The following is a 27,833-nucleotide window of genomic DNA, read 5'->3' on the forward strand; positions in this document are numbered from 1 at the left end:
TTCAGAAAAAGAAGCTGAAATGCTCTGCTCTTGTTGTTTAGCTTTAAAAGCAGGAAGTTGCTCGGATTTGTTAGACATAGCATGGATGCTGTTAATTTAATAACCGAAATTACAGTCCCACCTCCTGGCCGTTCAAGGAAGAACCATGCCATGAACATCAATGTATTGTTGTCCATTTAACTGTAATCTGTTTTGGTCAGGAAAAGCACTCGGTACTGTACGAGACGTTGTGGAGGAGATGCAGATGCTGTTACAGAGTTTTTAATCACTACTGAAACATTTTAGGGTGGAAAGAGCTGGAGAGGCATTGCAATAAAAATCCCTTCGTTGTATTTCGGTAGTGTAGAAATGAAATGAGAAAACCACAGCCTTGGGTCCCCATGCCATGAGGCGTCCCTCTTTCCCCAGTACTCTGTGCTTGGTTCATGTCGTTACATCAGGAAGCAACTAAGTTCTTTCCATATTGGTCACTTTAGTAATCCAATCAGTATTTTCAATCAGTTTGAAAAGTTCAATAAATGAGATCCAAGTGAGAGGAAAAAAGCCATCTTATTTTCAGTGGCTGATAATTCTCCTCTTCCTCTGGAGTTATTCTTTGAAGCAGCTTTAGAACAAAATCCTCATTTCTTTCTTATGTTAAACTTACTGGGGGCTGGCAAAATTGGATCAGTTGGCATTTGCTAGGAATGCAGTGGCTGTTCAGAATGCCTAATAACCAAAGCTTGTTCAAGACCAGTATTTATTTTCTTAAAGGGACCATTCAAAGGTGGGTGGGATATGTGGGATGCAAAGGTTTTTTTCCCCCATGGAACATCCAAGATCTAAGGATTTCATAAGGATGTTTATGGATAGAGCTACATTCATTTTTGTTTTCATAATCCACATTTACCATAGTCTATGAATCCAAATTAAGCCTTTGTTCCTGTTCCTTTTAGCTTCTCTTTGAAAACTCTGCCTGCTTCTTTCCTAGGAAGACCTGTGTCCTGCTTGCCTCTTTCTACTGATAAACAGTAAGGGCTGTGTCAGGTGTGGTGGCCTGGAGAAGCAAGTTAGGTCAATAGAGAAGGCCATGCTGTATGGCATGGGTGAGCCAAGGGCTTCATTCAGAGGCAGAGAAGTTCATGAGGAGCTGCCTTCCAGCTGTGGGCCAGCTTGTTGTACATTAAAGCCCTCCCTGCTGGCAACAGAGCCTTCAAGAGAAGCATTTCAGCTTCCTAGAATGGGGGGAAATACACAAAAGCGGATAAACCACCACACACTGTGTGGTTAGGAGAAAGGGGCTTGGCCAGAGGAAAGGAAACCAGAAGGCCAGATTGAAACCCCAGGACTGCTAGAGTGGGACTTGCTACCTGCTCCACGGAGTTTATGATACACAGGTACATGAGAAGCTGCCCTGGTCCACTGAGCCCAGGGCTGTCAACACTGACTGGCAGCAGCTCCCCAGGGTTCCTCCCTGCCAAGGGTTTTTCCAGTCCTGACTGGAGATGCCACAGATGGTGCCTCGGGCCTGTTGCACACCAAGCATGATGGTAACCAGAGCAAATGGAGTTATTTTGCAAGATGGAAACCTGGGGGCGGAGGGAGCGTGTCCACACTTCTTATTAGAGCTGCAGGAAGCACCCTGTTCAACTCTGATGGGCTGGAGCAGCCACCCTATGCTATCTGTGTCTCTGTGTGAGAATTCAAGCTGGCTGAAAGATGCATTGCCCCTGTTTAATGCTCTTTTCCCTTTAGAACTCCTATGTGGTCCTGGCCGGCCTTTCCGACGGACTCATCGCTGTTTTTCAAGTGTCGCGGGGTGTTCCCGAGGACAGCTGTTCCTACTTGTGCTCCCACACTGCCAATCGCACCATGTTCAAGATCAGCGATGACGATCCCCGTCAGAACCCGTACCCCGTCAAGGCCATGGAGATGGCAAACAATGGGACTGAGGTCTGGTACAGCAATGGCCCCGGCATCCTCATTGTGGACTGTGCAGCCTTGACTGTCACTCGGAGACTGGAGCCCTACAGCCCGCCCTCCACCGTTGTGTCCATCGCGTGCAGCTCAGACTGCAACGGGGAGGAGGTGGCCTGGTGCCTGGATGATACGGCCAACTTCCTGGTCATGTATTACACCGCCTCCTACCAGCTCTGTGCGCGCTACTTCTGTGGGGACCACAGCCCCTTGAGGGACATGTTCACCATCCAGCAGCCCTTCTCCTTGGTTCCCACCACACTGGCCACGGACCCAGCCACAACTCCCAAAAGCAGCTCCTTGAGAAACGTGAGCATCATGTGCAGTCAAGAGCTCGGCATTCAGATCCTGAATTATCAGGACTCCCTGACGGACTACTGTTCCGTGTCATCGTGTTACTCCTCCTCGTCTCCCAACAGGCGGATGAGGTCCTCCTCAAGCCTGCCCAGCACCCCACTGAGCGCCTCTAGTGCACCTTTCTCGACAGATTGCGAGGAGCCCGACAAGCTTCAGGACCTGAGCTTTCTCGTGGAGGGACAGGAAAATGATCCCATGGACAACCCTTGTGCTCTCCAGGCCATGAAGATCCTCCCAGTCAAAGACCTCCTGTGGATTCCCAGGTAAATCGCACTGGGAGCCAGTTGAGGTAGCCCGAATATGGGTGGAATGTCTGCCTTTCCTAGGTGAAGACTGGGATGCAGTGGTCTGCGAAGCGCAGGATCCCGTCCGGAAACTCCCATGAGCCAAAGGAGTGCACTGACAGGGCGAGACAAGAGCCACCCTGGTCCGATGGTAGTGTGCGAGGAACACACAATTCCTGCAGGGGGAGGGCTCTGTCAGTGGCTGCGGATGTTGAAGGCCCCCCCCCCCCCAGAGGGGCTAGTCATGGAAGACTACTCATAGGGAACACAAGTTGGAGCCTTGGTAGGACTCCCAGTTTGAGTGCATAAGGTCCCCGGTTCAATTCCCAGCATCTCCAAATGGGGCTGGAAAAATTCCTGCCTGAACCCCAGACTTGCTGTTGCTGCCAGCCAGTGTCAGCACTGCTGGGCTAGATGGCCATGGTCTCACCTTGTGTTGCTGTGAGGGTGGCTTTGCACTCATGCCCTGCTTGTGGGCTTCCTACTGGCATCTGGGTGGCTCCGGTGCCCTCCAGTTGTACCTGCCCCTCCCGAGTTGTGCTACTCCACAGGGAATGCCGGCCTCGGAACGTGGGAGCTTGGCGTGGCTGGACCATCCCCAGCCCATGTGACTTTGGACTCCTGTACCCCTGCTGCTCCGCAGAGAAGCGCTTCACCTGTGGCTTGAACGGCCAGAGGCTTCCCGGTATCCCAAGCACGTCTTCATCTCCCAGACTTTTGAACCAGGCCATCCCATGCCTTGTGCTGAGCTGCCCTGACTGTGGGCATATTTCTGGAGCTAGCAGGTTCTGCATGAATATCTGGAGCAAGTATTGCTTTCTCAGTCAGGCTCATAGAAAGAGAGGAGACGTCATCTTAAGAGCCTCAACTGGAGGGCTAAATTGCAGCCATCAGGCCTGCCACCCCACTAGTTCCAGTCTCCGCGCTCCTTTACAAGTGGCATTGAGCAGCTGTATGGCCTTTCCTCTGAAGTGCTCTCCAGAAGCCTGAACCCGTTTCCTTGGTGAAGCAGCTCATAACAGAAATTCTGCTTTCCCTTTCCAGGCGAGGTGGAGATATCATTGTGATTGGCTTGGAGAAAGAAGCCCTCTCTCAGCGAGGGAGAGTGATCGCAGTACTGAAGGCTGCAGAGCTGGCCCCCTATGGGTAAGGACACACTGGGGGGTGTAGGGGGAGGTGTGGCAGAGCGATTCAAGAAGGATCCCATGACCTGGTGGAAGGGCAAGGGCCTGCACGCACTTGCTTACTCCTGGCAGCTCCAGTCCTAACCGGGCTCTGTAGGCAAGATGCCTCAAGAATTTGCATAGGCAGATCTCTTCCTTGAACACACTCAGGCAAGATGGAGGCCAGCACAACTGTGTGCGATGCGATGCAAGCCTGCGAGCCTCCCCTTTCCCAGCACAAAACCTCTCCTTCGTGCAGGTGAAACAAGAGGCAGACCCACACAGTGGCTGCGTGCTGTTTGAAAACAGAAGGGCTGAAATGGCAAGCGGTGAAAGGAAGCATGTGAGCACGACATTTTCTGGCCCCAGAACTCTGGTAGCTGGATAAGTCACACAAATTGAGCAGGTGTGATGTTACCTTTCTTTTTCGCACAGTAGGTTTTGCAATTGTTATTTTTAGCTTTTTTATATTCCACCTTTTTCATCTTGCAAGGCATTCAAGGCCGCTCACATGGTGCTCTTCTCCATTTTGTCCCCCCAACAACCTAGTGAAATCAGAAAGGCTGAGAGTCGATGGCTGGCCCAGAAGCCCCTAGCTGTGGCCAAGTGAGGGCCAGCACCCAAATTTCCTGAGTCCGGATCCAGTCCTCCAGCCAGTACACTGCACTGGCTCTGTGGCTGGTAAATTGTTCTAAATTAGTCACAAAAAGGGGCCAAGTGAAACCATACCAAGAGGTGAAGTACCACTGACACCCTCAGCCCCTGCAGTAGAAGAAGTAGAACCTGATGCTTAAAACCAAAACCAAGCCAAGCATCTCTCCACTGTGCACAAAGGAGCTCCTTTTCTCACTTCCAGATCTCCTTCTTAAACTTGGTTGCTGTCATTCTAGGTCCCTGGTGGATGCTGCCATTGTGGCCAAGGACACTGTTGTGTGTTGCTTCAGGAATGAGGCAATGGAGTGCTGCTTGGCTGTCTGGAGGAGCTGGGGGGCAAAAGACTTTGATCTTTTCTACCACTCCTATGAAGAACTGGGGAGGCTTGAAACTTTCATGCGGAAGAGAAGGTAGTGCTTGTGGAACAGAAACCAAGACTGGGACGGAGTGTCACGAACTGAAAACTGACATAGTTTCACTTCCCCCGAAGGGCCCTGTTGGAGTCTTTACACATTCGGGATGTTGACTCCTCTGTTTTGCTGCTAAAAAACAACCTAGGTGGGTCATTGTCTTTAATGCATTTGAATTCCCTCTTCTAGTCGCTCTCACAGTCCACAGAAGAGCATTTTCCTCAATTCTAATCCCTTGAATGTGCAGATTTGGCCAGCGTTTCTGCAAGATCCACATCCTGCTGTTTTGTTTTGCAGCATGTTGCTAACTCGGCAGTTAGCAAGCTCTGTCTTCCTTCATAGAGAATAGCCCAAATGTGGCACCTTGGCTTTCATTTTAGTAATAGTTTTCCATCACAATAAGGCACCCTATTCAGGCATCAGAGTTTCTGTGTAACATTCTGGAAAGGTGGAAGAGTCAGGCTTATATGGTTCCGATGGCTCTGAGACAGATGAAACACATCTGCAAGAGCTTTGCTCTTGTCTACACTCAGCAAAGGCTGTGGTTGCCTGGTGCACTGCCTTTGCTCCAACAGTGACTTGAGCAAAGAGTCACTTGCAAAGAGAGAGATTGCCAAGTCCTATGGAGTCGGCATGGGACTCAGAAGACCCTGAACCTCTTGAAACTTCGTTGCCTCTGCAGGTTGATGTTTTCCTTCTTGTGTTAGGAGCTGGGAATCTGCAGTGAGGATACACACTGGTTATCCTTTGCTGCTCCAGAATGAAGGACACGAGCAAACAAAATGGTAGGCTAATAGATGCCATCTTTACTGGCTTCTTGTGGTTCCCTGTCCATGCCGTGAGCTATTTGTGTGGGGCAAGTGCCAGACAAGAAAAGGGATTGCACTGCAGAGCCTTTGCAAAAGTGGAATCACGTAAGCAGAAGGAAAAAAAGAAGTTACATTCATGGTTTTCTCATGAGATGGACAATGGGAAAGACACCTTCTAAGGTACTTTTAAAAAATGGAATTAGTGAGGAAAATGCATCTTGTGCTAATTGTGTCTCATCAGAGCGTTATTATATATTCGTCTGTTGTGTGTCTGCCGCTGCGATATTTGCTGTTCGCCTCTTCTTGCCTGAGCAAAGAACGAGGAGTTGGCTAGCAGGGAAAAGTGCTTCCAAGAAGAAAAAAAAGGCAAGAGCATGGATCCCACAGCCTTCCATACCTGGCTCGAGCGGTTTGAATTGTCGCCTGATACTACTGCAGTATCAGGTGATAATATACGACTGGCAGCATCCAGAACAAAATCTGGCTGAAGATGCTGCAGAGAAAAGGAGGGCAGGCTGATTTCCGCCTTTGAAATGATACAGGGCAAACGCCGACACACTCAGGACATTTCTCTGGTAATTCCCTTCCCACGGATCCCAGTAATTTATTTAACTTGCTCCCTAGCCTGTCATTCTTCTTTCCCCACCCAACAACTGGACACAGGGTGTAGTGAAGCCTGGGTTCAGAGGTGGAAGTATGGAGGCCGCCTCCCCGAATTGCAGTGCAGGCCTCTCCATATCTGTGGAGAAATGGAGTTTCCCAGCACAAATGTACTGCTGAGCGCAAACCCTGTTGCAGTGCGAAGCATTTTGCGGGTGCCCCACTCTCGAACGGACAGGTCAGACCTATTGGCTTTGCACGAGATCTGCTCCTGGTGGGCAAGAGAACTGCTAAAGCTGGTTTGTTGCCACAAGTCAACACTCCCTCTGTATTTCTGGACTCTCCTTGGGAAGGAGACTATGGGGGACTATCAGGATGAGCCCTACACTTCCGAATTGACCACAGCTCTCTCTCCTACCAACTGCCAGTGATGGAGAAGCACTCGCAATGCCATTAGAGCATGAAACAAGTTCTAATACAAGCAAGAGTTTGATAGGCTGGGGAAGTGCTGCTCTCCTTTCATGGTCCCCACCCCACCCCACCACTGGTGCTTGCAGTGCAAGCCTCACCCCCACCCCCAGGCCCCTTCCCTCAACTGACGAATAGAGGAGTTTGGTGACCCTGTATGTAAAAGCTGATTGCTATTTTTATGCGAACCTCTGAAGAGCTTTTGGCAACTAATTAAAAAATAAACTGTTACTGCATGTGTGTACAGAGGAATGCTTTCAATGAGGCCTAACAACAAAACAAGTTTCTGTAATCACCAGCTGACAGGAAAGCTTGCTGCAAGTCAGAACTGCCCATGGTTGGTATTCACTGGGGCCTTTGCCGCAGGGCTGAGACGCCAAGAGCCAGTGACCTTATTCCAATGCAAAATCTCTCTCAAAATAGACAGGCTCTCCCAAGGATTAGGAGGTATTGCTGTCGCTCCTAATTGGCGGCTGATGGCAGCAGCCACTCCAAGGTGTCATGGCACCTTTCAGTTCAGTTCAGAGGTGGCCATAGCAGGTGGAAATAAGTTTTATCCACAGGCCGTTGGCTTCGATCACACTGTTCTTGCCCCTTCGTTGAGTTTCTCACATGCATCTGTGCGCATGTATCACTGTAAGCTTTGAGTGCTTAATTGGTATAAGAAGCTGCAAAAATTCTATGTAGCCTTCTTGTAGGAATACTTACTTAAGACTGCAGGATAAATATGCAAAGGATTGCATGATAAATCTACCAAGGTTGCTGCTGCTTTATCAATCGGAGACTCATTTGGCTTTCTGTAATACACCAAACCAGGAATGCAAAGCGGGGGGAACCCTCTGGATCGTTCTAACGATGCCTAGTAGCTTTTGTTTACTGCACGGTATGTTACTGTACAGTTTCATCCAATGTCTACAAAAACAATTTGTGCTAAAGGTTTGAGTCATATATATGTTACAGATAAAAGGCTGTGTAAAAAGACAGAAAAACTCAACTACAGTAGTTTTTGTGAAATCCGAACTGCATGTTTTAGAAAGCAAGCCCCATTGAGTTCAGTGGGACTTAATTCTTCGTAAATGGGATTGGAATTTTACTATTAGTTAATAGTTCATCTGTTTATACATATCACACAGTGGCTCACTTCACCTGCGTCGAAGCAAGTGCATTGGTGCATGTTGTTACTTGCTTCCGCATTGCTCATCCTGCCACTCACTGAGAAGCTAAACAAGCTGGGGAAACGCTATCCGTGTCTTGTTTCATGTGCCACCCAGACAGTACCCGTGGTTGCTTTTCTAACAAGCCACCCTCATCAGCCAATAACAAATCCTGGCTTGTTCTGAGAGTAGCAAACCAGGGCTTCTGCTTTTGAACATGGCCCTAAACATGGGCAGAGGTTTCCTGGTTTGTTCAGCTTCGGGTAGGCAGCTCCTGGGGCACTGCCCCGAGCACCACCACAAAATGACTACCACTAGAGTGGTGGCAGAGGACAAGTAATCTGTCCTAAGGCCGAGGACAAAGCAGAGCTGCCTCTGAGCCCCAATGGACGAGCTGTCTCCTTTGGATGCAGTTTTCAGCATCAACAGAAATGCATTGCACAGCAGCCCTAACTGCTGGTATGACTCTTTTGCCTTACATTTGAGGACAAGGATGTATGGTTGAATGCCTGAGGCCACGCTGGTTGCTAGCAAGCCCTACGTTGCCTATCCCGGCTATAGTTGCGCCTGCTGCAGGAAGAGCCCAGTGGAAACAGAGACGCCCCCGTGTTCCTGATAAGCTGAATGCTGCAGAACCCCAGCCTGGCACTACTGGCAAGCTGGCCCTGGTGTACAATACAACATGTGCTTGCTCAGTAGTGAGTGCAAACACAGACTTGTGTGTGTACAGATTCTTCCTATTTGCCCTGGCATTTTAGGAGGAATTTTGTTTTGTTTATTTTAATTCTACGGCATTTCAGTTTTACATAAAAACCCAGTATAGGAATTAATTTACCGCAGTGCTTTTAAAAAAAAACCTGGAAAATCAATATGGTACTGATTAGTTTGCTGGCCTGGAGAGATCTGAGTTCTAGTCCCCACTCAGGTGTGAAACTAATTGGATGCCTTTGCACCAGTGACCTCCTGTCCTACCTCATAGGGTTGTTGTAAGAATAAAGAGGGGAGGAGATCCCTGCCCATCCTGTTGCTTGATGGGCAAGGAGCAAAGGAAACTTTGCGCATTGTGGAGTACTTGTGAGGAGCTTGTGCTTTAAGGGACGCTCTAGTTCACAACGGCTGTTACTGCAACCTGTTCCCCAAGCACCTGGGAAACGCACCCAGCTTTATTTTTCAGTCTCCTACTGCAGGGACAAGATATTTCATGCTGCACTGGATCCAGATCTAGGCATGCTTAGAGCAGACCCAGGAAAGCCATGCCTAACTGAACTTCTCTGCTCCCAGTGGGTCTATGCTTAAGCATGACTTCAGCTGGATCCAGTCCATTGCCTTTCAGGGAAGCTTGGCTGCTGCCATGATCCTCTTTCCGTGAAGAAGCTGTCGCAGTCCCAAAGGCATCATCTGGAAGCCACTGCTTATGTGACCGTGGCCCTCGCAGCCACGCTCTCGGCCAGTTGCTGTGCTGACCAGTCCTTGGCAGCCTTTGCCTCAAGCACAAGAGGACACAACGGTGCAGCTGCCTAGGCCTTGTGCAGGAGCCTGGGAGGAGGGGCGGGCAATGGCCCCTGCCTCCCCCGCTGCCTCTCCTCCGCCTTCGTGCAACACTCCCAGTGCTCTGGCTTTTGCACAGAAAGGAGGCAGTCAGTCCGCCCCCTGCTCAAAGCCCCCTGTGGGTCAAACTAAGTATGATTTAGCAAAAACACATTGGAGGCTGGGGCAAACAGCTAAGTCTGCACAACAGGGCTGTTGAACTAATTTCTAGCTGTGAGCCAAACCGAATTTCAAAAAGTTCTTGGGAACCATATTCCTGCAGCAGGTAAGGCCAAAATGCCCAAAACATCAGCATGTTTTCGCTTAAAGCTCATGGAGAGCCAGTGTGGAGGAGTAGTTAAAGGGGTGGGTCTGGGTTCTAGTCCTCACTCAGCCATGGAGCTCACCGGGTGACTGTAGGCCATCCAAGACACTTAGCCTGACCTACCTCACAGGATGGTTGTGAAGATAAGACTGAGAGGAGGAGGAGAAAGAAAATTAGGTAAGCCTCCTTGAGTTCCTGGAAGGGATGAAAAGGTGGGGTATAAATGCAATAAATAAAGTGGTGCTAGTAACTAACCCTTAGGAGAAGCTTTTCAACCTTGCAGAACATAGGAAACCTACCAAATGATCAGTGATTAGAAGAAAGAGGTCATGACCAAGGAAAGGTGTGGCTGTCTGGTGCTCAGCACCCCTCCTGTGCACCTTTACTCAGCAGGCAGACCCGTCTAGCTCTGTGGCCTTGATTCCGAGTAACATCCACTGGATTGAGCTGAAAATCAAAGGCGGGAAGGACAGCATGAAATGGCCACCCATTCATGGCCCTGCGCAAATGAATCACAGCACACCACTGGCTTCCTGCTTGCCGTGACTGTCAATCGCTAGCACTATGCCAAAAAATATTCTTCCACTTTTTTACTGTTTCATTCAATTTGATACAGAGTACATTGCTTTGGAAATGAAATTAAAAGGTGGAAGAAGTTTGGAGAAATTCTCCTGAGAGGGTCCAGGGTTCTTGTGCTAACAGTATCTCCCAGGTGCCCAAGGCTTGTGCATGAGTGTCCTGCCTTGTGTTGCACAAGGATTTCTGCAGTGCCCTGAAAAGCCCAGAGGCACATCCCACGCCAGCCTCCTGCCCTTAAGGCCTTCTCAAGTTTGAATATGCAGGGAGGCTGCAGAGCAGCGGAGAGAACAAACAGATGGAACCCAACGATTGGGAAAACTCAACGATGCTGCCAAAACAAGCCAGGACTGAATTCTAACAGTGCCTAAGAGTGAGGCAGAAGCACTGGCACCTTTCGCTCAGAGTGACTGTCAGGAAATCAGAGGGTGGATCCGAGCACATCCCGACTTCCACCTCTCCCCCTGGAGCTGAACCCACCACACCTGCAATATGGGGAAGATGGCGGCTGTGGTAGGCTGGCGACACAGTTTATACTTTTGCCAATTGCAGGGTCAGTAAAAAACCTCCAACACACCTGGGGAGGTGGGGAGAAGCAGCAGAAGCTGCACTGCAACACCTGCCAATCTGTGCACAACAGCTGGAGCCCTTCCCCTGCCTTCCACCTCCCCATTTCTCTGCTCACAATTTTTGAGAGACTCTTAGCAGAAGTTCTGGTAGGAAGACAAGATGCTTTCAACCTGGCAGGGCCCCATCTGTAGCCAGTCGGCTCAGTCCAACCTGGTGGGCACAGCATGACCCAGGCATGAATTGTGTACATATATCCAGCACCACACTGTATGCTCCAGTTTGTTGTTATTTAGTCGCAAAGTCATGCCAAACCCATCACGACCCCATGGACAACATTCTTCCAGGCTCGCCTGTCCTCCACCATCCCTCAGAGTCCACCCAAGCCCTCATCCACTGCCCCAGTGACTCCATCCAGCCACCTCAACCCCTTCTTCTGCCGTCAATCATTCCCAGCATCAGGATCTTCTCCAATGGGTTGTTCCTTCTCATTAGGTGGCCAATGTATTTCATCTTCAGTATCTGTCCTTATAAAGAGCAGTCAGGCTTGATTTCCTTTAAGATTGACTGGTTTGATTTCTTTGCAGTCCAAAACTTGCAGGAATCTTCTCCAGCACCACAATTCAAAGGCCTCAGTGCTTCGGCGCTCAGCCTTCCTTAAGGTCCAGCTTTCACAGCCATACATTGCAACTGGGAAAATCATAGGTTTGACTATATGAGCTTTTGTCAGCACGATGATGTCTCTGCTTTTTAGTATGCCATCTAGATTTGCCATAGCTTTCCTCCCAAGGAGCAACGTCTTTTAATTTCTTGGCTGCAGTCACCATCTGCAGTGATTTTGGAGCCCAGGAAAATAAAATCTGTCACTACTCCATTTGTTCCCCATCTATTTGCCAGGAAGTGAGAGGACCGGATGCCATGATGTTAGTTTTCTTAAAGTTGAGTTTCAAGCCAACTTTTGCGCTCTCCTCCTTCACCCGCATCAAGAGGCTGTCTAGTTCCTCTTCACTTTCTGCCATGAGAGTGGTATCATCTGCATATCTGAGGTTGTTGATATTTCTCCCAGCAATCTTAATTCCAACTTGTGTTTCATCGAGCCCTGCCTTTCTCATGATGTGCTCTGCATATACATTAAATAGGCAGGGTGACAGTACACAGCCTTGCCGAACTCCTTTCTCAATATTGAACCAATCAGTGGTTCCATGCCCAGTTCTCACTGTTGCTTCTTGACCCACACAGATGTTTCTCTAGAGAGAAATAAGATAGTCTTGTACTCCCATCTCTTTAAGAACTTGCCACAATTTGTTGTGCGCCACACAATCAAAGGCTTTAGTGTAGTCAATGAAGCAGAAGTGCATGTTCTTCTGGAACTCCCTAGTTTTCTCCATGTTCTTCGATTGAGAATATTTTGCAATTCCTATTCGACCTTCATCGCTCGGGACTCAAGCCTTCATCTATAAAGGTCTATACGGCTGCTATTTCGCATTTTCATGGCAGCATCCAGGGGTCATCTGTTTTTTCTCAACCCCTGATTCGCCGTTTCCTTAAAGGGCTACAAAATTTGCACCTGTCGGTTTGTCCTGTTATGCCGACGTGGAGTCTTTCTGTTGTGCTTCAGGCCCTTACAAAACCTCCATTTGAACCTTTGGCAACAATAGATTTACGCCTAGTTTCATGGAAAACTGACTTCCTTGTTGCAGTTACTTCAGCTAAGAGAGCCAGTGAACTGTGTGCTCTATGCATAGACCCACCATTCTTGAACTTTCACAAGGAAAAGGTCGTCCTCCGAATGGACTCCGCGTTTCTTCCCAAAGTGGCTACACCGTTTCATTTGAACCAAGACATCGTCCTCCCGGCGTTTTTTCCATCTCCGTCAACTCCGATTGAGCGCTCTCTCCATACGCTGGATGTTAGGCGCTGTCTAGCCTTTTACAGGTCTCGCACAGAAGCGTTCAGGAATTCCAATAGACTTTTTGTCAAGTATGCTGATCATGGCAAGGGCTATCCAGTCGCATCTCAGCGACTGTCCAAATGGATTGCGCAGACCATAGTCCTAGCATATCAACTGGCAAAGCTTGACTTGCCCTCACTTCCGAGGGGGCATTCTACGGGAGCAGTAGCGACTTCGTTGGCCTTTGCAGCAGGGGTTCCAATTCAGGATATTTGCAAGGCTGCAACTTGGGCTGCTCCATGTACTTTCGCCAAGCATTATTGGCTTGATGTACATGCCAGAAGGGATTGTTCCTTTGGTAGAGCCGTGCTCTCTGCCATTCTTCACTGACGACACTTTCCCTCCTCCAAATCTGGTAAACTTGCTAATCACCCATATGTGTGATGCACAGAGGCCACGACGAAGAAGAGCAGGTTGCTTACCTGTAACTGATGTTCTTCGAGTGGCCATCTGTGCATTCACACAACCCACCCGCCAGCCCCGTATGGTGTCGATGAGTGGACTTTTTTCTTACTGTCGGTTCCGTGTTATTCCTACGGTACCGATTTTTTTCTTATTGTGATGATGATGTTTTTTGAACGTTGGGGGCAAACGTTGGTCTTCATGACTGAATAAAATGGCGGACGCTGCGCTCTATTTATACTGCAGCGGGGAGGGGAGCGGAATTTTTCCCGCCAAAAACCGTTAGCTTTCTAATCTTCCAGCCTAGGCACTGTGCAGGTGCAGCACCCATATGTGTGAATGCACAGACGGCCACTCGAAGAACATCAGTTACAGGTAAGCAACCTGCTCATCCAGAGTATGTTGGCAATATGCTCTAGTTAGTTGTCTTCAAATGTCATGGTACACATAAGTGTTCCTCCAATCTCTTGCTGCTGCCTAAATCAACCCCCCCCCCCAGGCCCCACTGCACATCCCAGACAAGTTCAGAGCCACAGACTGGGGTTTCCAGGGCCACAACATCTGGGCCATGCACTCTTCATCCACACCCTGCTCCATGCACTAAATGACACATTGCTGAAGCCAGCCTTTTCCAGCCTGGCGCCCTCCACGTATGGACACATCGTCAGCAATGCTGAGGGCTGACAGGAATTATCGGCCAAAATACATGGAGGGCAGCAAGCTACCCACCCCTAAGAGGACGGATGTTGTTTGTGACCAGTCCTAATTTTAGCAGGAGGAGGTACTTGCTCTTCAGGAAGATGCAAAACAAATTAAACATAGAAACACAGAAACAGAGCGAGTCAGAAGTGTCTCCCGGGCCATCTAGTCTGACCCCTGGCTCCAGTCGGCTTTGCTCACGACATGCCCACCATGTGCATGTCAAATTAGAGCTCCATCTGTCTATCTGCAACCCTAAAGCACAGCAAGAAGAGCTGCCGGGTTCTTTTTATTTCTCCCCCACTTCACTGACCCTCAGTGGAGCATTTTTCCTTTGCATTCTTCAGGCCTAACGAAACTTGACACTGGTTAGGTCCGCACAACGTGACAAGCAATTCTGTGTGCTTATCACATAAGCAGTTTTCTACCATCATGTATGCAGACAGTTAGGTGGTTTCTCTGTTGCTGTCGAATGGCAATCACCCTGCTCAGTCCTCTTGCTGTTGGCCTGCATCTCCTCAGCCATCCTGCTTTCCATTCAAAACTAGGGTGCATTGCTCCATGCCTACGCTGCCTGCTTCTTCCTCACTGGCTTGCCCATAGAGGCTGGATGGCCAGAGTGGCTCCTGTGGTTGCCACTCTTTCCAGGGCACTCCAGGGTGGTCGCCTAGGTGAGAAGAGATGGCGGCCAGGGAATGACTTGACCTGAGCCTCCTCCATTCCCTCTCCTCCCCTCCAAATTGCTCTCTAGGAGGAACTTGGGGAGTCAAAGCTCTCCTCTGGCAGGGCTTAGAAATCGCAGAAGTCTCTGCGCTCAGGGGCTTCCAAGAAGCCAGTGGGTAGTCCATAACACAAACAAGAGGGGGAAATATTTATCTATTTTACTCGGATGTTAGTATTTTGTTCTGCTGTTTGCTTCCATTTGTTTGAATGCAAAGCGGTTTTCTGCGCTGCTTTCCTTCTTTGATCTAATGTTTGTATTTTAGGTTTCCCAGGTATTGTACATCACAAACTTTGGCTGCTGGTCAGTTTAAAATGTGGGGGTGCGCACCCACATTATCTTCAGTAATGGATAGCATGGCGTTCCCTCACTTAGCCTAGACTTCAGTTCCATTCTGTCTACCCACAGAGCAGAGTTTTAATGCTGTTATATATGGCAATTTATAAAAACTGCAAATGGCAATCTTCATCTTAAAAGAGACATTTCTCTCCACTTTTAAAGGTCTGCTCTCTCTCTCAAAAGAAAAGTTCCTTTGTTCAATTTGTTGTTTTGTTTTTGATCAAAAGTTTGATCAAATAAAATTCTCTACTACATAGAATTACAGAGCAATCCTTGCCATATCTGCTCCGAAGTAACCTCCCTTTAATGTAATGAATCTCATTTCCAGGTAAACTGCCTAGGATTGCTGCCTTAACTGACCAAACCCGATACAATCACGTATTGGGTTTTCTCTCATTACTTGGGAGCCCTCCAATATGGCTATAATTTGTGAGATGTCATAACTTGCTCACAGTGCAAGTTGGAGACTAGTCATTTCCATTTACACCAGCAAATATGACATCAGCTTAAATGTCAGGAAACCATTCCCCCCCCCCCCCGATCATCAGCTTTGCATTAATGCCTGATTTTTCCAGGGGCCCACTGGAACCATTTTTCCAGTGGTTAATAATGCAGCCTTTTCAGCAGAGCATTGCAACTTCTGCTTTATTGATTTGTGCAGCAGGCAAGCATCACAGACAGGCACAGCCCAACAAGCCAAATACCACCCTGGCAAATGTCCCCTGGGTTTCTTCCCCCACTTAACAATGCCCTAACAATGCGCTGGACGACCGCCCCCTCGCTCCAGCCCAAAGAATGGCACTGGGGGAGCAGATGCCCCGGCCCCCTTCCTCTCTGCTCTATACCTGTCAGACAAGCAACTGGTGGCATTGCTGAAAAAGAGGGTAAGGAGCAAGGGCAGCCCCTGAGAAAGCTGCCGAGAAAGCAGATCCACTGAGCACGGGTGCCCATGAGTGATGGCTTGGCCAGGGGCCCTCCAAAGCAAGCCGAGGTGCACTTTTAGATACCCTGGACTGGCAGAAAGACACACGGGAATCCTAGAGCAAACCAAGCCAGAGCTTTCCCTGGAAGCCAAAATGACAAGGTGGAGACTGTTGCACTGGGCATGTCAGAGAGAAGGAAACTGGCATTGCCATGTGTACAAGGAACATCTGTAATGCCAACCAGCACCTGGCACATGACCTACCAGGACCCACTAGGGAGATGGCCAGAAACGCTCTCTTGCACCTTTACAGCTGGCTGCCATCACTGGGAGCTGCTTTCGGAACAAATCATAGCAGGCAAGCTGGCTGTAAGTTGATCGATTGATTAACTGTTTATTGGTGGCAACAGTTAGCAGTGATCGTTAAATGGTTGCTTTTTTGTAGTGAGAGGATTTGAGGCCGTGTCATTCATACTAAAGTATAGCATTGTTGGTGTGTGTCCAAGGGGAGAGGGTGTAATTTTTATTATGCTTCCATTTTGTAATTGGTGTCCATTTTTGAATGCCTCTAGTGTGGGAGAGCCCACAGCCTCCCTAGGTCATGGGTTCCATTGTCATACTGCTCTTCAGCAAGTTCTTCCTGATGTTCAGTCAAAACCTGGCTTCCTGTAACTTGAGCCTGTTATTCCATGACCTGCACTCTGGGATGATCAAGAATTGATCCTGGCCCTCCTCAGCCTTTCAAGTAGTTGTGGAGTGCTATCATATCTCGCCTCAGTCTTGTCTTCTCAAGGCTAAATATGCCCATTTGTATCAATCTCTCCTCTTAGAGGTTTATTTGCAGTCCACAGATCATCTTCCTTGCCTCCTCTGAACTCTTTCCAGCTCGTCGGCATCTTTCTTCAACTGTGGTGCCCAGAACTAGACACCAGACTCCAGATGAGGCCTAAACAGTGCTGAGCAAATAGGAACTAGTACTAGAAATAGTCACTCCAATGTCTGAAAAGGCTGAGGACTGCTCTGTAAGCAAAGGCAGTTCCCCCCCCCCCCCCCTCCCGAGGGTTAGGAACCAAGACCCTAACACCGAACCAACCCCCCCCCCCCCCCCGTACCCGGCATTTCCCCTCACTGCTCCATTTGTGTGAAACTCCTCCATGCAACCTCCACTGGGATGGACAGGCAGATCTGTTTCCAGTCTGCACCAAATCCCACCAATTTCACACCAGGATTCTAGCCCAGGGAACTTGGAACGAGCCTTGAAACCTACATCAAGCAAATGCTATTTGGTGTGTGGTGGTGGGTGAGTTTCCTAAGCCCAGGCAGGCAAAGCAAATGGATCAAGATTCAACTTTGTCCCAGCCAGCACTGTTTCGTAAAGGAAAAACCAGAAGCCTTTACAGTGCCTCCTACCCATTGTTTGCAAAGAAACAGCAGTGCACATCTGGGGAGGAAGACCAGAGTGGCGGGGGGGGGGGGGGGGGATTAAAACCTGCTTTTATGGTGCCTTTTGTCTAGTAATCCGCTGATTTAGGTTTATTACGACTCTGGATTCTGCTCTGCTTCCCACAAACGCTACTAATGTGATTAGGATGTTATTATCTTTTGTATCGCTCCTGGTAATCCAAACTTGAGATAGGAGGGAATAATAAAAGGAGAAAAACAGAAAGGCCAATTTAATTAGCATTAGCAGTTTTGCCAGGCCTGGGAGATTTAAACTGTATTAACAGAATAGTTCTGTATCCTCCACACCAACTGTACCAAAGGGGTGAACAAGCAGAAGGGAAAAAAATCCCCTCTTCTGCAACCAGAAGACCACAAAGTCTGCAACTGGATTAATGATGTCACGTGACTTGAATTATATAATGAAATAATTAATCAGGGGTGGGCAGAGATGAATTTTTATTGTAGTTAGACAGAGATATAACCTTGGTCACTTGAGAAGAGATGCATTAGAAATACTTTAAACTGGTTGTATTCTGCAAACAGAGCGGGAGTGTCTGTTAGTCCAAAAGGCAACAGTGAGAGGACAAAGGCAGATAAACCCCATACACTGCAGATGAGGGGAAGCGAGGTGCAGAGCAGCCGCGGCCGATCCGGGGCGTCTGTGCGGCCACAGGCCCTTTGCTCTACTGCAGCTCCTGCAACGTGTGCAGAGTGAGTTTGGAGCTCAGCCTCAGCCTCCTGCCTCCCCTCTCCCTCGCTACCCATGGAAAGACTGTGCAGGCAGCTCTCCCAGGTCAGGAAAGTGGAGGGAGGAGGGAAGGAGGGAGGGGAGGGGAGGCCGGGACGCCTCTGAGGCCACTATGGGCAAAAAACCTGCCTAGCAAACAGGCAGGGTGGGGGACAGGCAGGCAAGGACGGCCTCTGCCACCCCTCCTGCCCTGCAGAGCATGACCGTACGCTGCCAAGTTTGGGGCCCTGCGATCACGGCTGTAGCTTCGTGGCCTAAATAACGTAGGCCATGAAGTATCCCTGCTCAGGGTCACTTTAGCAGGTGCGCGATAAGCCAACCTTCTCTGGCATTCTCCAGCTGTGCGGTGGACCACGCCTCCCTCTCTCAGGTAGTGCCTGGCTGGGGAAGGCTGACACTGGCAGCATTCCTGCGCTGAAAGGAAACACAAACAGACCTTATGCCAACTTGGCCAAACTTGCGCGACATAGGAATTAAACCCCTGACTGAAACAGGTCAGATTGCTTTTCAGGCCACGAGACTATTTCCATCTGGAAAAAGGTCTTGGGCGCCAGGTTCCAGCAGCGGGTGGGACACCAGGACAAGCAGGTGGAATTGAGGCAGGCGAGTGCAGGACCAAAACTTAAGTCATAGCCAACAAAAGCAGCACTACACAATTCCAGTGTCTCAAAAATGATCCATATTGTGTCACCACTGAAATAATAACACTATTATCATTATCATTATTAACATTTCTATCCCGTCCTTCACGACAGCGTCTCAGGACAGCTTACAAAGCTTACAAATCAACAACAATAAGAACAATCAATCATACAGTAGACAATAGTAAATAAATAGTATTTATTTATTATTAATAAATCACCCACAACAGATGGACACGATCCACTGTACTTAGTAGATATCTTGGGAGACTTTTTCCAAGATGGCAACGGAGCAACAGCCTCTCCGTTGAGCTCCCTCTGATGCCTTCTCAGTTTTATCAGTTTTAGTTTATTTTTATTATCCACTTAGTTATTCATTTTAATTCTTACTAACTCTTATCTAGTAGTATTTTAAAATCAAGCTTCCTACAAAAGACACTGCATCTCCAATCTGTAAGTTCCTGGAAATGGAGGTCAGACTAGATGGCCCAGGAGGCCGCTTCTGGCTCGCTCTGTTTTCTATGTTATACAAGCCTCTGTTGCAATGGCGAGGAACAAGGACAACAAGCGCAGCAGGACTAGTAGACATCTTGTATACTTCAAAATACACCACTGTATTTGTTTCTTTAAGTAAATATATTGGAAAATAGTCTCCTCCATATCAGATCCTTCCCTATGTCTGGGGCCTTCTTAGCTTCTGCAATATATTCCCCTAAGCAGCCACAAGACAACTGGGAGGCAAGAAATAGTGAAAATGTATAATATCCACACAGGATATGCTTTCTGTATCTATAGAGGGTACAAATATACAGTGATCAAGCAATAGAGGAGAGTAGAACCAAGCTGAGCAATCTAATTGCAGGTTTCAAATAGCCAACTTCTTCAGTCAGCTGGTATATAAAGACGTATTTCAGCCCAGGTTCTCACACCCATTTGCTACAGCCAGACGGACCTACCTCCCATCCCATCTGATGGGAAGACCCAACATTTAGGGCTCAAAAGTCCTCCTCAGCCAGCTCTTTCCAATTTGGTGCCTCACAGAGTCCTTAGACTGGAAATCCCCAGACAACTTGGCCAGTGGCGATGGGTGATGGGAGACGAAGCCCAAAATTTCTTGAGGGCACCAGTTTGGAGAAAGCTGCTCCTAGCAATACAGGAATTAGGGGGTCCATAAACCAATGCTTGGAGCCCCTGCAGCCTTCAAACCCCCTGATCTCATGCTTTGCTGCTGCTCAAGTTCCTGCTTTTCCCTAATGGGGATCCTGGCCATTTGACTAGAAGGTAAAACAGATCTATTAGTTTTATTTCTGTATATGTAGATTGTTACACTGTCTTTGAGGCATAGCCCTTATGAGGCAACAGACAAATGCAACAAAGTAGAAGCATTAAAAATGACTATTTTTAAAGTCAATTGTAAGAAAACAGAAGACAATACTGAAGGAAGGAAGGAAGGAAGGAAGGACAGATGGAAGCAAGCAAGCAGCAACTTAAAATTAAGACACAGGCCAGTTCAAACTGTGAAATCCAGTGCAGCAATCCAGAACAGACTAAAGCCCTGTTCAGGGCTGGGATCACGGGCCCACCCCTCACAACTTACATTTCCAAGCTGCCGGACACACCCCTCCACCTTCAAGATGTGCTGTATTGAATCAAGAAAGTCTAAACAAGAGAACTCTTTGCAAGGGCAAGAACCCTGATGTGCCCCCCACTGTGAACTGCAGGGAAAGAGAAATATTAATGAGCATGCTGGAGGGGGAGGTGAAAACATCTTCCCCTCCTTCAGCAATCTAGATCCCTCATTCTCCACAGCCAGGGGGGTAGCAAACTGGACCAAGATCACTGGGAAAGGAAAGCAAGTGATAGCCTGCAGGATCCCTGCAGAAAAGATCGTTGCTTGGGAGCAAGGAAGGTGGAAGCATCTCGCTTGGAAACAATGGCTTGGATCAGAATTTCAGGGGAGGAAAAAGCCACTATCCATGCCAGGGTATATGTGGGCAGAGGGGCATCTGTGGCTGAGTGCATCTCATGGCCAAACCACAGGTGCCCTACTCACAAAACCCACTCATCCAGGATGTTGGGGATCACATGTGTGGGGCCAGCTGGAGTCGGGGGTCAGGCTAGTTGGCTGGGGAGGCCCCTTCTGACTCGCTCTGTCTCTGTGTTTCAATTCTGCCAGGGCGACTGCACCCCATAGTCTATAAGCAGCAGCCTGAAACAAGTGAGCCTTCAATGCCATATGTACATCAGGAGGGTGGGAGCTGCATTAGACAAGCAGCCACCATGGAGAAGGTCTGGTCAGCCTGGTGGATCTTACATGCAGGGGAACAAACAGGGCTTCCCCATATCTTTAGAATATGGGCAAACTCACAGAGGTCCAGACTTTCTTGAAACCCTGTCCCAAATGTTTAGGGCTTTCAGGGGTCTGTGCCAGCATTATGAAGCTTTCTCCATCTTTCAACTCAGTGCTGGGGAAACCAATGCCAGCTGCACTCTGCGACAGGCAAGGAGACAGGAACTCTGCTAGGAGACGGGAGATAGCAGGGCTTGCCTGAATGGGGTAGATATCAAGGCAGGCATCTTTAGGCACTGTCTGGCGGGCCAGAGTTGGAAGAAGCAGAACTAGACCAAACAGCCTTAGTCTGTTCCAACAAAGTAGATCTCGTGTCTTATCTCCCTGATGGCACAGCTCATTTTTATTCCAGTGGAGGAGAAATCAGCCCAGTCTCAAAGCCCGACCCAAATGCCAGAGCCACAGTTCAAGCCAGCCTGCTTTGCTCCTGCCCTCCCCACTTTCATTTCCTTTTCCCATCCTTTAGCACACCCAGGGCCAGCCTCCACCTCCAAGAAAGCCCTTTCCAAGCAGCTTTCCTTTGAAGCCAGAGTTATCCTGGCAGCTGGGCCTTTTGCACTGACTGCTTCCCACGGACGATGAAACACGCTGGTCAGCAGCTGGGGATCGCCTTGGGCCCAATTAGCTGGTTTCTGGGAATGGCACGCCTCCTCCTCTCTTTTTCGCCTTGCAGACACTTCCTCCTGTTCTTGCCATCTTCCCGCCATCGGCAGATATTTCAAAGAGGGATCCTTTGTCAGCTTGCAGTGTTTATAGGTGGTGAGAGCCCCAAATGGTTAACACCTTCACACAAAGACAACAACGGACCTTTGTGCTCCAGGATGCAGGCAGGAGGAAGCCACTTTGGAAGGAGATGTGCAGTGCCGGATTACTTCCACATGTGCATGGAAGGCCAACCAGGCCGCATCAGATCCACTGGGCCAGCGTTCTGTTCACACAGTGGCCAACCAGCTGCTTGAGGGACTTGTACAAGTAGCAACAGCAAACTCCACCCTTGCCCAGTGCGCTTTCTCTGAAACTGGAGGCAGCATGTTGCCATCAGGAACAGTAGCCATGGATAGCCAGCTCCTCCAGGAATTTCTCCACTGCCCATTCAAAGCTGTTCAAATCAGTGGCCATCACTATACCCTGTGGCAGTGAATTTTGTATTTTAACAACGTGCTGTATGAAGAAATCCTTCCTTTTCTTTGTCTTAAATCTCCCACTAGTCAGCTTCATGGCCCTGGATTCTAGCATTATAGACAGGAAGAAAGATGTCTCCTTCCCCACTGTTTTCACACCAACCATAATTCTGAACATCAGTTGAAAGGAAGACAACCACCAAGCCATTTGAAGAATAGAGACTTGGATGGGCAGCAGTGAAGGAACTAGAAAAGATTGTCAAGTGTAGGGACCTTTCACTGGAGACCAAGGCCAAGATCATCCACACTCTTGTATTCCTGATCACTCTGGATGGGTATGAAAGCTGGACAGAGGAGAAGGCTGGTAGGAAGAAAATTGATGCGTTTGGAATGTGGTGCTGCAGGAGAGCTTTGTGAATGCCCTGGTCGAACAAGAAGATGAACACGTGGGTCCTGGATCAGATCAAGCCAGAGCTTTCCCTACAAGCCAAAATAGCAAAACTGAAGCTGCTGTAGTTCAGACACATCATGAGAAGGCAAGACACTCTGGAGGAAACCAGCATGCTAGGGAAAGTCAAAGGCAGATGAAGACAAGGAATACCAACTATGAGACAGGTGAACTCCATAATGGAAGGCTTGAGTCTGCAGGAGCTGAGCAGGGCTATCATGAATATGACATTTTGGAGGGCGCCATTCACAGGGTTGCCATCAATTGGAGAAGAATTGACAGCACAGAACAACATCATGTCTCCCTTCTCTCACCTTTTTCCTAAACTAAGAACCACAGATCTTGGCACTTTTCTCACATTAGCTACTGGGCTTCGAGTAGGAAGGCAGAAAATGGCTTCAAGGGCGTATTGGGCAGGGGCCATAGCTCAGTGGCAGAGCACACCCTTCTCATGCAGGAGTCTTCTGCTCAAGCCGTGGCATGTCCAGCTCAAAGGACCAGGTATGTGGCACCAAGGGTAGGCATGGAGAGGCAGCTGTTGAGAGTCCACATCCCAGCAGAGGCCCACTGGCAAGAATCTCTGGACATGCACCTTCTCTGCACCATTGCAGCCTGCATCTCCCCCTAAGCAAGACTTCCATGGTGCTGAGAAAGAGATGACAGGGAGGGGGAGCAGCAGCAGCAGCAGCTACAGGAGGTGACAAGGCCAACTTACCAAGGGAGTGGGGCACGGGGAAGATTTTCACCAAGGGCTTTCAAAACCTGGACCTAGCACTGATGGTGCCTCTCTCTTTATTTACTTCTCTAGCATAGCCGGCGGGTAGAGAACCTCTCACCTGGGTTCGCCATCCATCCATGCATCCACCCCTTCTCCAGCACCACTCTCCCCTGCTGCCCAACCATTTGGACCAGCAGTAAGAGCACCAAGCTGCCACAGGCTGTTACTTGGGGCATTGTTCCTGGCCATTTTGGCCTCACCCAACTCTGGAATGCAGCCCCAAGGCGTTTCTCCAAAGTGGCATGTGACCCTCGGGCTGAACAAAGTTCAACAAGCCTGACTTAGCCTGCTCCACCCCATCCCATTGCATCCTTCCCCAACCTGGAGGTCTCCACAAGGTTGGACCTCAGCTTCCAGCAGCCCTTGCCAAGGTGGCCACTGGCCAGGCAGGCTGGGTGTAGTAGTTCAAACCATCAGGGGCTGCTGGTTGGGGAAGACTGCCCTGCTGTAGCTAAGCCTCCACACATGAAACCCAACCGCAGCCGTGTCTACCTCCTGGGCAGCTTCCCCTCCCTCTCCTGATAAGGGGAAAAGCTGCAGGGCTGGCAGCTCCACACCTGAGAGGCCAAAGGATCTGACAGTGGCAAGGGCCCTTAATCCTGCCAGGACTCCCGCACTGGCCCCAGAGGTCTGGCCAGCCCACCACTGATCAGGGTCACATGCCCCTGCTGAAGACCTCCTTCCTCCTGCTGCCGACTGCTGGGGCCATCAGGGGGAGGTGGCAGGGACCCTTTTGCAGCCCAGAATCTCCTGTCAATGCTGGTTTTTTCTTCCTCCTTCCCAATCGCTTTTCCTTTCGCCCTGTGCCTTTGAGGTCATAAGCCTGCAGGTAGAAACTGGCTTATTTCTTACCTTACTAAAGGAGCTGTGGGTAAGAGAAGGCATAAGTATCCTGTCACTCATCCATTCATGCATGCATGCATTTTTGGCTAAAGGCATTAGTATGCTGTCATTCGTTCCTTCATAATGTAAGCAGCAGCAGCTGGTCTGCTCTTTGGAGCCCAGCTTCCGATGCAAGGCAACCAGTGGCTCCCAATTCCGGGCTTGGTTAGAAATACTTTTGGAGGGGTTGTGGGGAAAGCTGGGTCTTTTCCAGGGCATAAACAGCCAGCTGCAGTGGGCTGTTTATCTTTTTCTGTCCACAGTTTGCCCTTGCAAATCCTACTGGCTGTGAGGGGAGCAGACCGCTCCTCCCTCTTTTTACCCACAATAATTAATTTGCAAACAGACATCAGGAGAACTAATTGGGGTCAGGATAGCCCAGTTTCTCTTGAAAAGTCCTTTCATCAAGCTTTTACTTTTCCATGAATACCGTCAGAATTGCTCCCACCGTGTCACACCAGGTGTGCCTTGCAAACAAAGAAACAGTGATTCCACCCAGCCAGGTTCACTGTATGCCTTGCAGAGGGATCCAGCTGCTGCATAATGGGAGTCAGATTATCTCCCCCTCAGCGCGCACACACACACACACGCACACGCTCCTATATATGTTACCATATCAATATACTTGGTGGTTAAGACTGGGAGGTCTAAAAACCATGGGAAGAGAGAATGGTTTTTGCAGCAAGTGTCTAAATTCTGTTTTCTAAATTACCTGGTGCAAATGCATAATTTTCTTGGGTTACAGAACAAATCTGCATTCATTCCTCAGAGGGCTAAAGGGGAAGGAACAGTATGTAGATTGGGACTGCCTTGCTGGGCCAAACTCTGGTACATGCAGCCCTGCTATTCCAAGAATAGTCCGTGGAATACCACAAGGAAGCCCACAAGGAAAACTTGAAAGCAATGACTTTCCTCTTTTGTCCATTCCCAGTATTTGGTATTCAAAACTTAACTACCACTGTAGTTTCCATTTAGGCATTATGATTAATGATATGACCAAGCTTTTCCATGTAATCATGATGGCTAGAAACTTGAGATGAAAAATGAGCCTTTCGGGTTGCCAGATCCCACAGGGTAGGCCGGGGTGGGCACTAGTTAGTTCCAGCTCTACCAATGATTTCTAGGTGATTTATTATAGGGTTTCTTCTGACTTCCAAATATGAAACAATGAAAGAACAAGAGAAACTACAATCCCCCCCCCCCAAAAAAAAGTCAGTTCTGCTACTGAAAAGAATCCTGAACTGGGAATATGCTCAGAAGCATGCATGCACGCACACCCTGCACCCAAGCCCCACTCTGTCCCTGGTTCTGGCTGATGGGCTTGGGGAACTCCAGGAAAATATGGTAAAATAGATTGCAGAAAGATATAGCTAGGAAAGGTGAGGGGAACCTGCGTAAGAGGAGAGAAGCCAGAGGAAGGTATCATAGTTCTCTTCAAAGACCTGCACAGTTGGAACTCCGAAGAGTGTGAACACCTCTCGACAACCCGACAACCCACATTCAAGGGCTGAGCATGGGCTGAGGTGCCACTGAGCTGTGCGTTGTTGCGGAAATGCAGGTTCTTGTGTGGTCCAAACTCAGCTGAGATAAGAAATTGTGGTGAACAACCTGCAGTTCACAACCCAACAATAAATCATAGCTTCTTTTCAAGGGCTGTTCCTAGTTAACAAATCATGGCTTGTTGGCACAGCTGGATTTAGACATCGTAGTAATTCACACTCAGTCTTCACTGTGTTGTCTGAACCCTCAGAGGGTGGGACTAGATGTGATGGGCCCAAGTTACAGGAAGCTACCTTCCAGTTGAATAGTAGGAGAAACCTTTCAAGGTCAGAGTGGTTCAACAGGGGAAACAATAGAAGGGCACAACTGGTTGCCAACGTCTATTTCCCACAAGGCAAACTGGTCAGGCTAAAAGAAAAGTCACTTGCCCAAGAATCTAAGTATGAGGCAGAGGTGGCACTAAACCACCCCGTGGAACCCAAGTGAAGATGGCCCGGGAGGCAACACTTTCCTTGGCAGCGAGCCAGCTTCCCATGTACAAATGTCATTGTTTAAAATGTGATACCACAAAAATCAGGAAGAGCAAGGGCCTGGCGGGACCCAGAAAGGTATCTGTGGGCCTATTGCAGGGATAACATGGTGGAGACCCCAGCTTTACAGCGTCACTGGCAGCCGAATATGACCAGGCCTCTGCCAGGCCATGACTTCATAAAGTAAATACAAGTTCTGGCAACCTTCCCCACATTGAGGTAAGAAGTGGGCAGGAATTCATTGCATCAGGCCTTGCTGGCCACGAACTTGCTCTGGAGCTGCTGCAGTGAAGCCACGAAGCGTCTTTCCTTTTGACAAAAGTGACTGTGCAAAACTTTGCTTCTTTTTTCATTTAGCAAACTGGTCGTTATCTTGTGCAAAGGACAGAGGGGGTTCTATCTGGGTTTGTAGCCATTTCCAGTACTGGGTGCTTTGGCAATGCAGCTGGATCAGAAAATTAAAAATAGAACATTCATTGCATCATGTCTATAATAGAGCATAACTGTAGGTACAATGCAGTGCAATCATTCATGAAATGGCTGAACAATCCCAGACCATGTGAACTGTAGAAGACTCCTAATGTGCACAGACCAAGTTCCGTATATCAAGAAGCTCAAAAGTGAAGTAGTAACTTATATGCATGCAGCTAATTGCATGTAATAATTGAAAAATGAAAGGCTGGAAAGAGCCCCTTTAAAAATAACCTGCCAGATCCATTCTCTTCTCCCAGTTTTCCTCCCTGAAATTGCTTCAGCCACATCTCTATTGTTTACAGAGGTGGACTTAACAAATGGGGCATTTTATGTAGCTTAAAAAAATCTATAGGATTGTCTTAACTTACTGCAACTTCTCAGACTTTTAAAAGCACAGGAAAACAAAGAGAAGAAGGGGGGTTGGAATAGGGCTGCCAACTGAGCAGGAAGTAAGAGTCTGGTCTGCCTCTGAGTCTTTGGGGAAACACAACTTGCAAAATTAATATGTTGACGTTAGTCTGGGCTTGGAGCTGCTAAGCATCACCTCCTGTTGATGTCTGTAGATGAACAAGAGTTGTAAGCCTAGCTTAGCCTCTTTTACAGAGATGGTCCCCAATTTGAAGGCCTGCCTGAGGATTGTTCCTTTCTTTGAAGGGTGTCAACACTGAAGGTTCACTTTTTACAGCTTTTCGCCATCTAAAGTCCTAGTTTACTGCTGGGCTGACAGCACATACACACACAGACAAAGGGAACAGGATCAGACAGAGGCAGCCTCTCTAACTCATTGATGTCAAGCAAGTTGTCAGTGGGGATCTTGATGCAATTGTGGGAATGTTCACTCTGAATTACACATCACCCTCTCAGGTGGGGCTTTGGTGTTCATTAGGGTAATGCTAGCCCCCGACACCACGAGACATCACACCAATAACGTTTGCACTTACGAAGTGTGTTCCTGCTCCAACTCTCAGATAAAAACAATATAATTTGGACACCTCTATCTCATCTCAAGGAGCACTGTGTGAATGAGATCAAAG

The 27,833-nt window shown here is 48.6% G+C and overlaps 1 protein-coding gene across 3 annotated transcripts in view; it reads left to right on the forward strand.

Annotated features, from left to right (window-relative positions):
* Window positions 1-6,943, forward strand: part of LRRK1 (leucine rich repeat kinase 1) — a 101,620-nt gene extending 94,677 nt beyond the window's left edge. For all 3 annotated transcript variants that reach the window (XM_044445016.1, XM_044445017.1, XM_044445018.1), the window contains 3 exons: window positions 1,735-2,576; window positions 3,642-3,743; window positions 4,651-6,943. In XM_044445016.1, coding sequence (XP_044300951.1) covers window positions 1,735-2,576; window positions 3,642-3,743; window positions 4,651-4,828 — 1,122 coding nt within the window. In that variant the 3' untranslated portion in view covers window positions 4,829-6,943. The remainder of the gene's footprint in view (window positions 1-1,734; window positions 2,577-3,641; window positions 3,744-4,650) is intronic.
* Window positions 6,944-27,833: the final 20,890 nt, after the last annotated feature.

This window comes from Varanus komodoensis, unplaced genomic scaffold (assembly GCF_004798865.1).
Source record: "Varanus komodoensis strain SLA01 unplaced genomic scaffold, ASM479886v1 scaffold46_3, whole genome shotgun sequence".
Classification (NCBI taxonomy): Eukaryota; Metazoa; Chordata; class Lepidosauria; order Squamata; family Varanidae; genus Varanus; species Varanus komodoensis.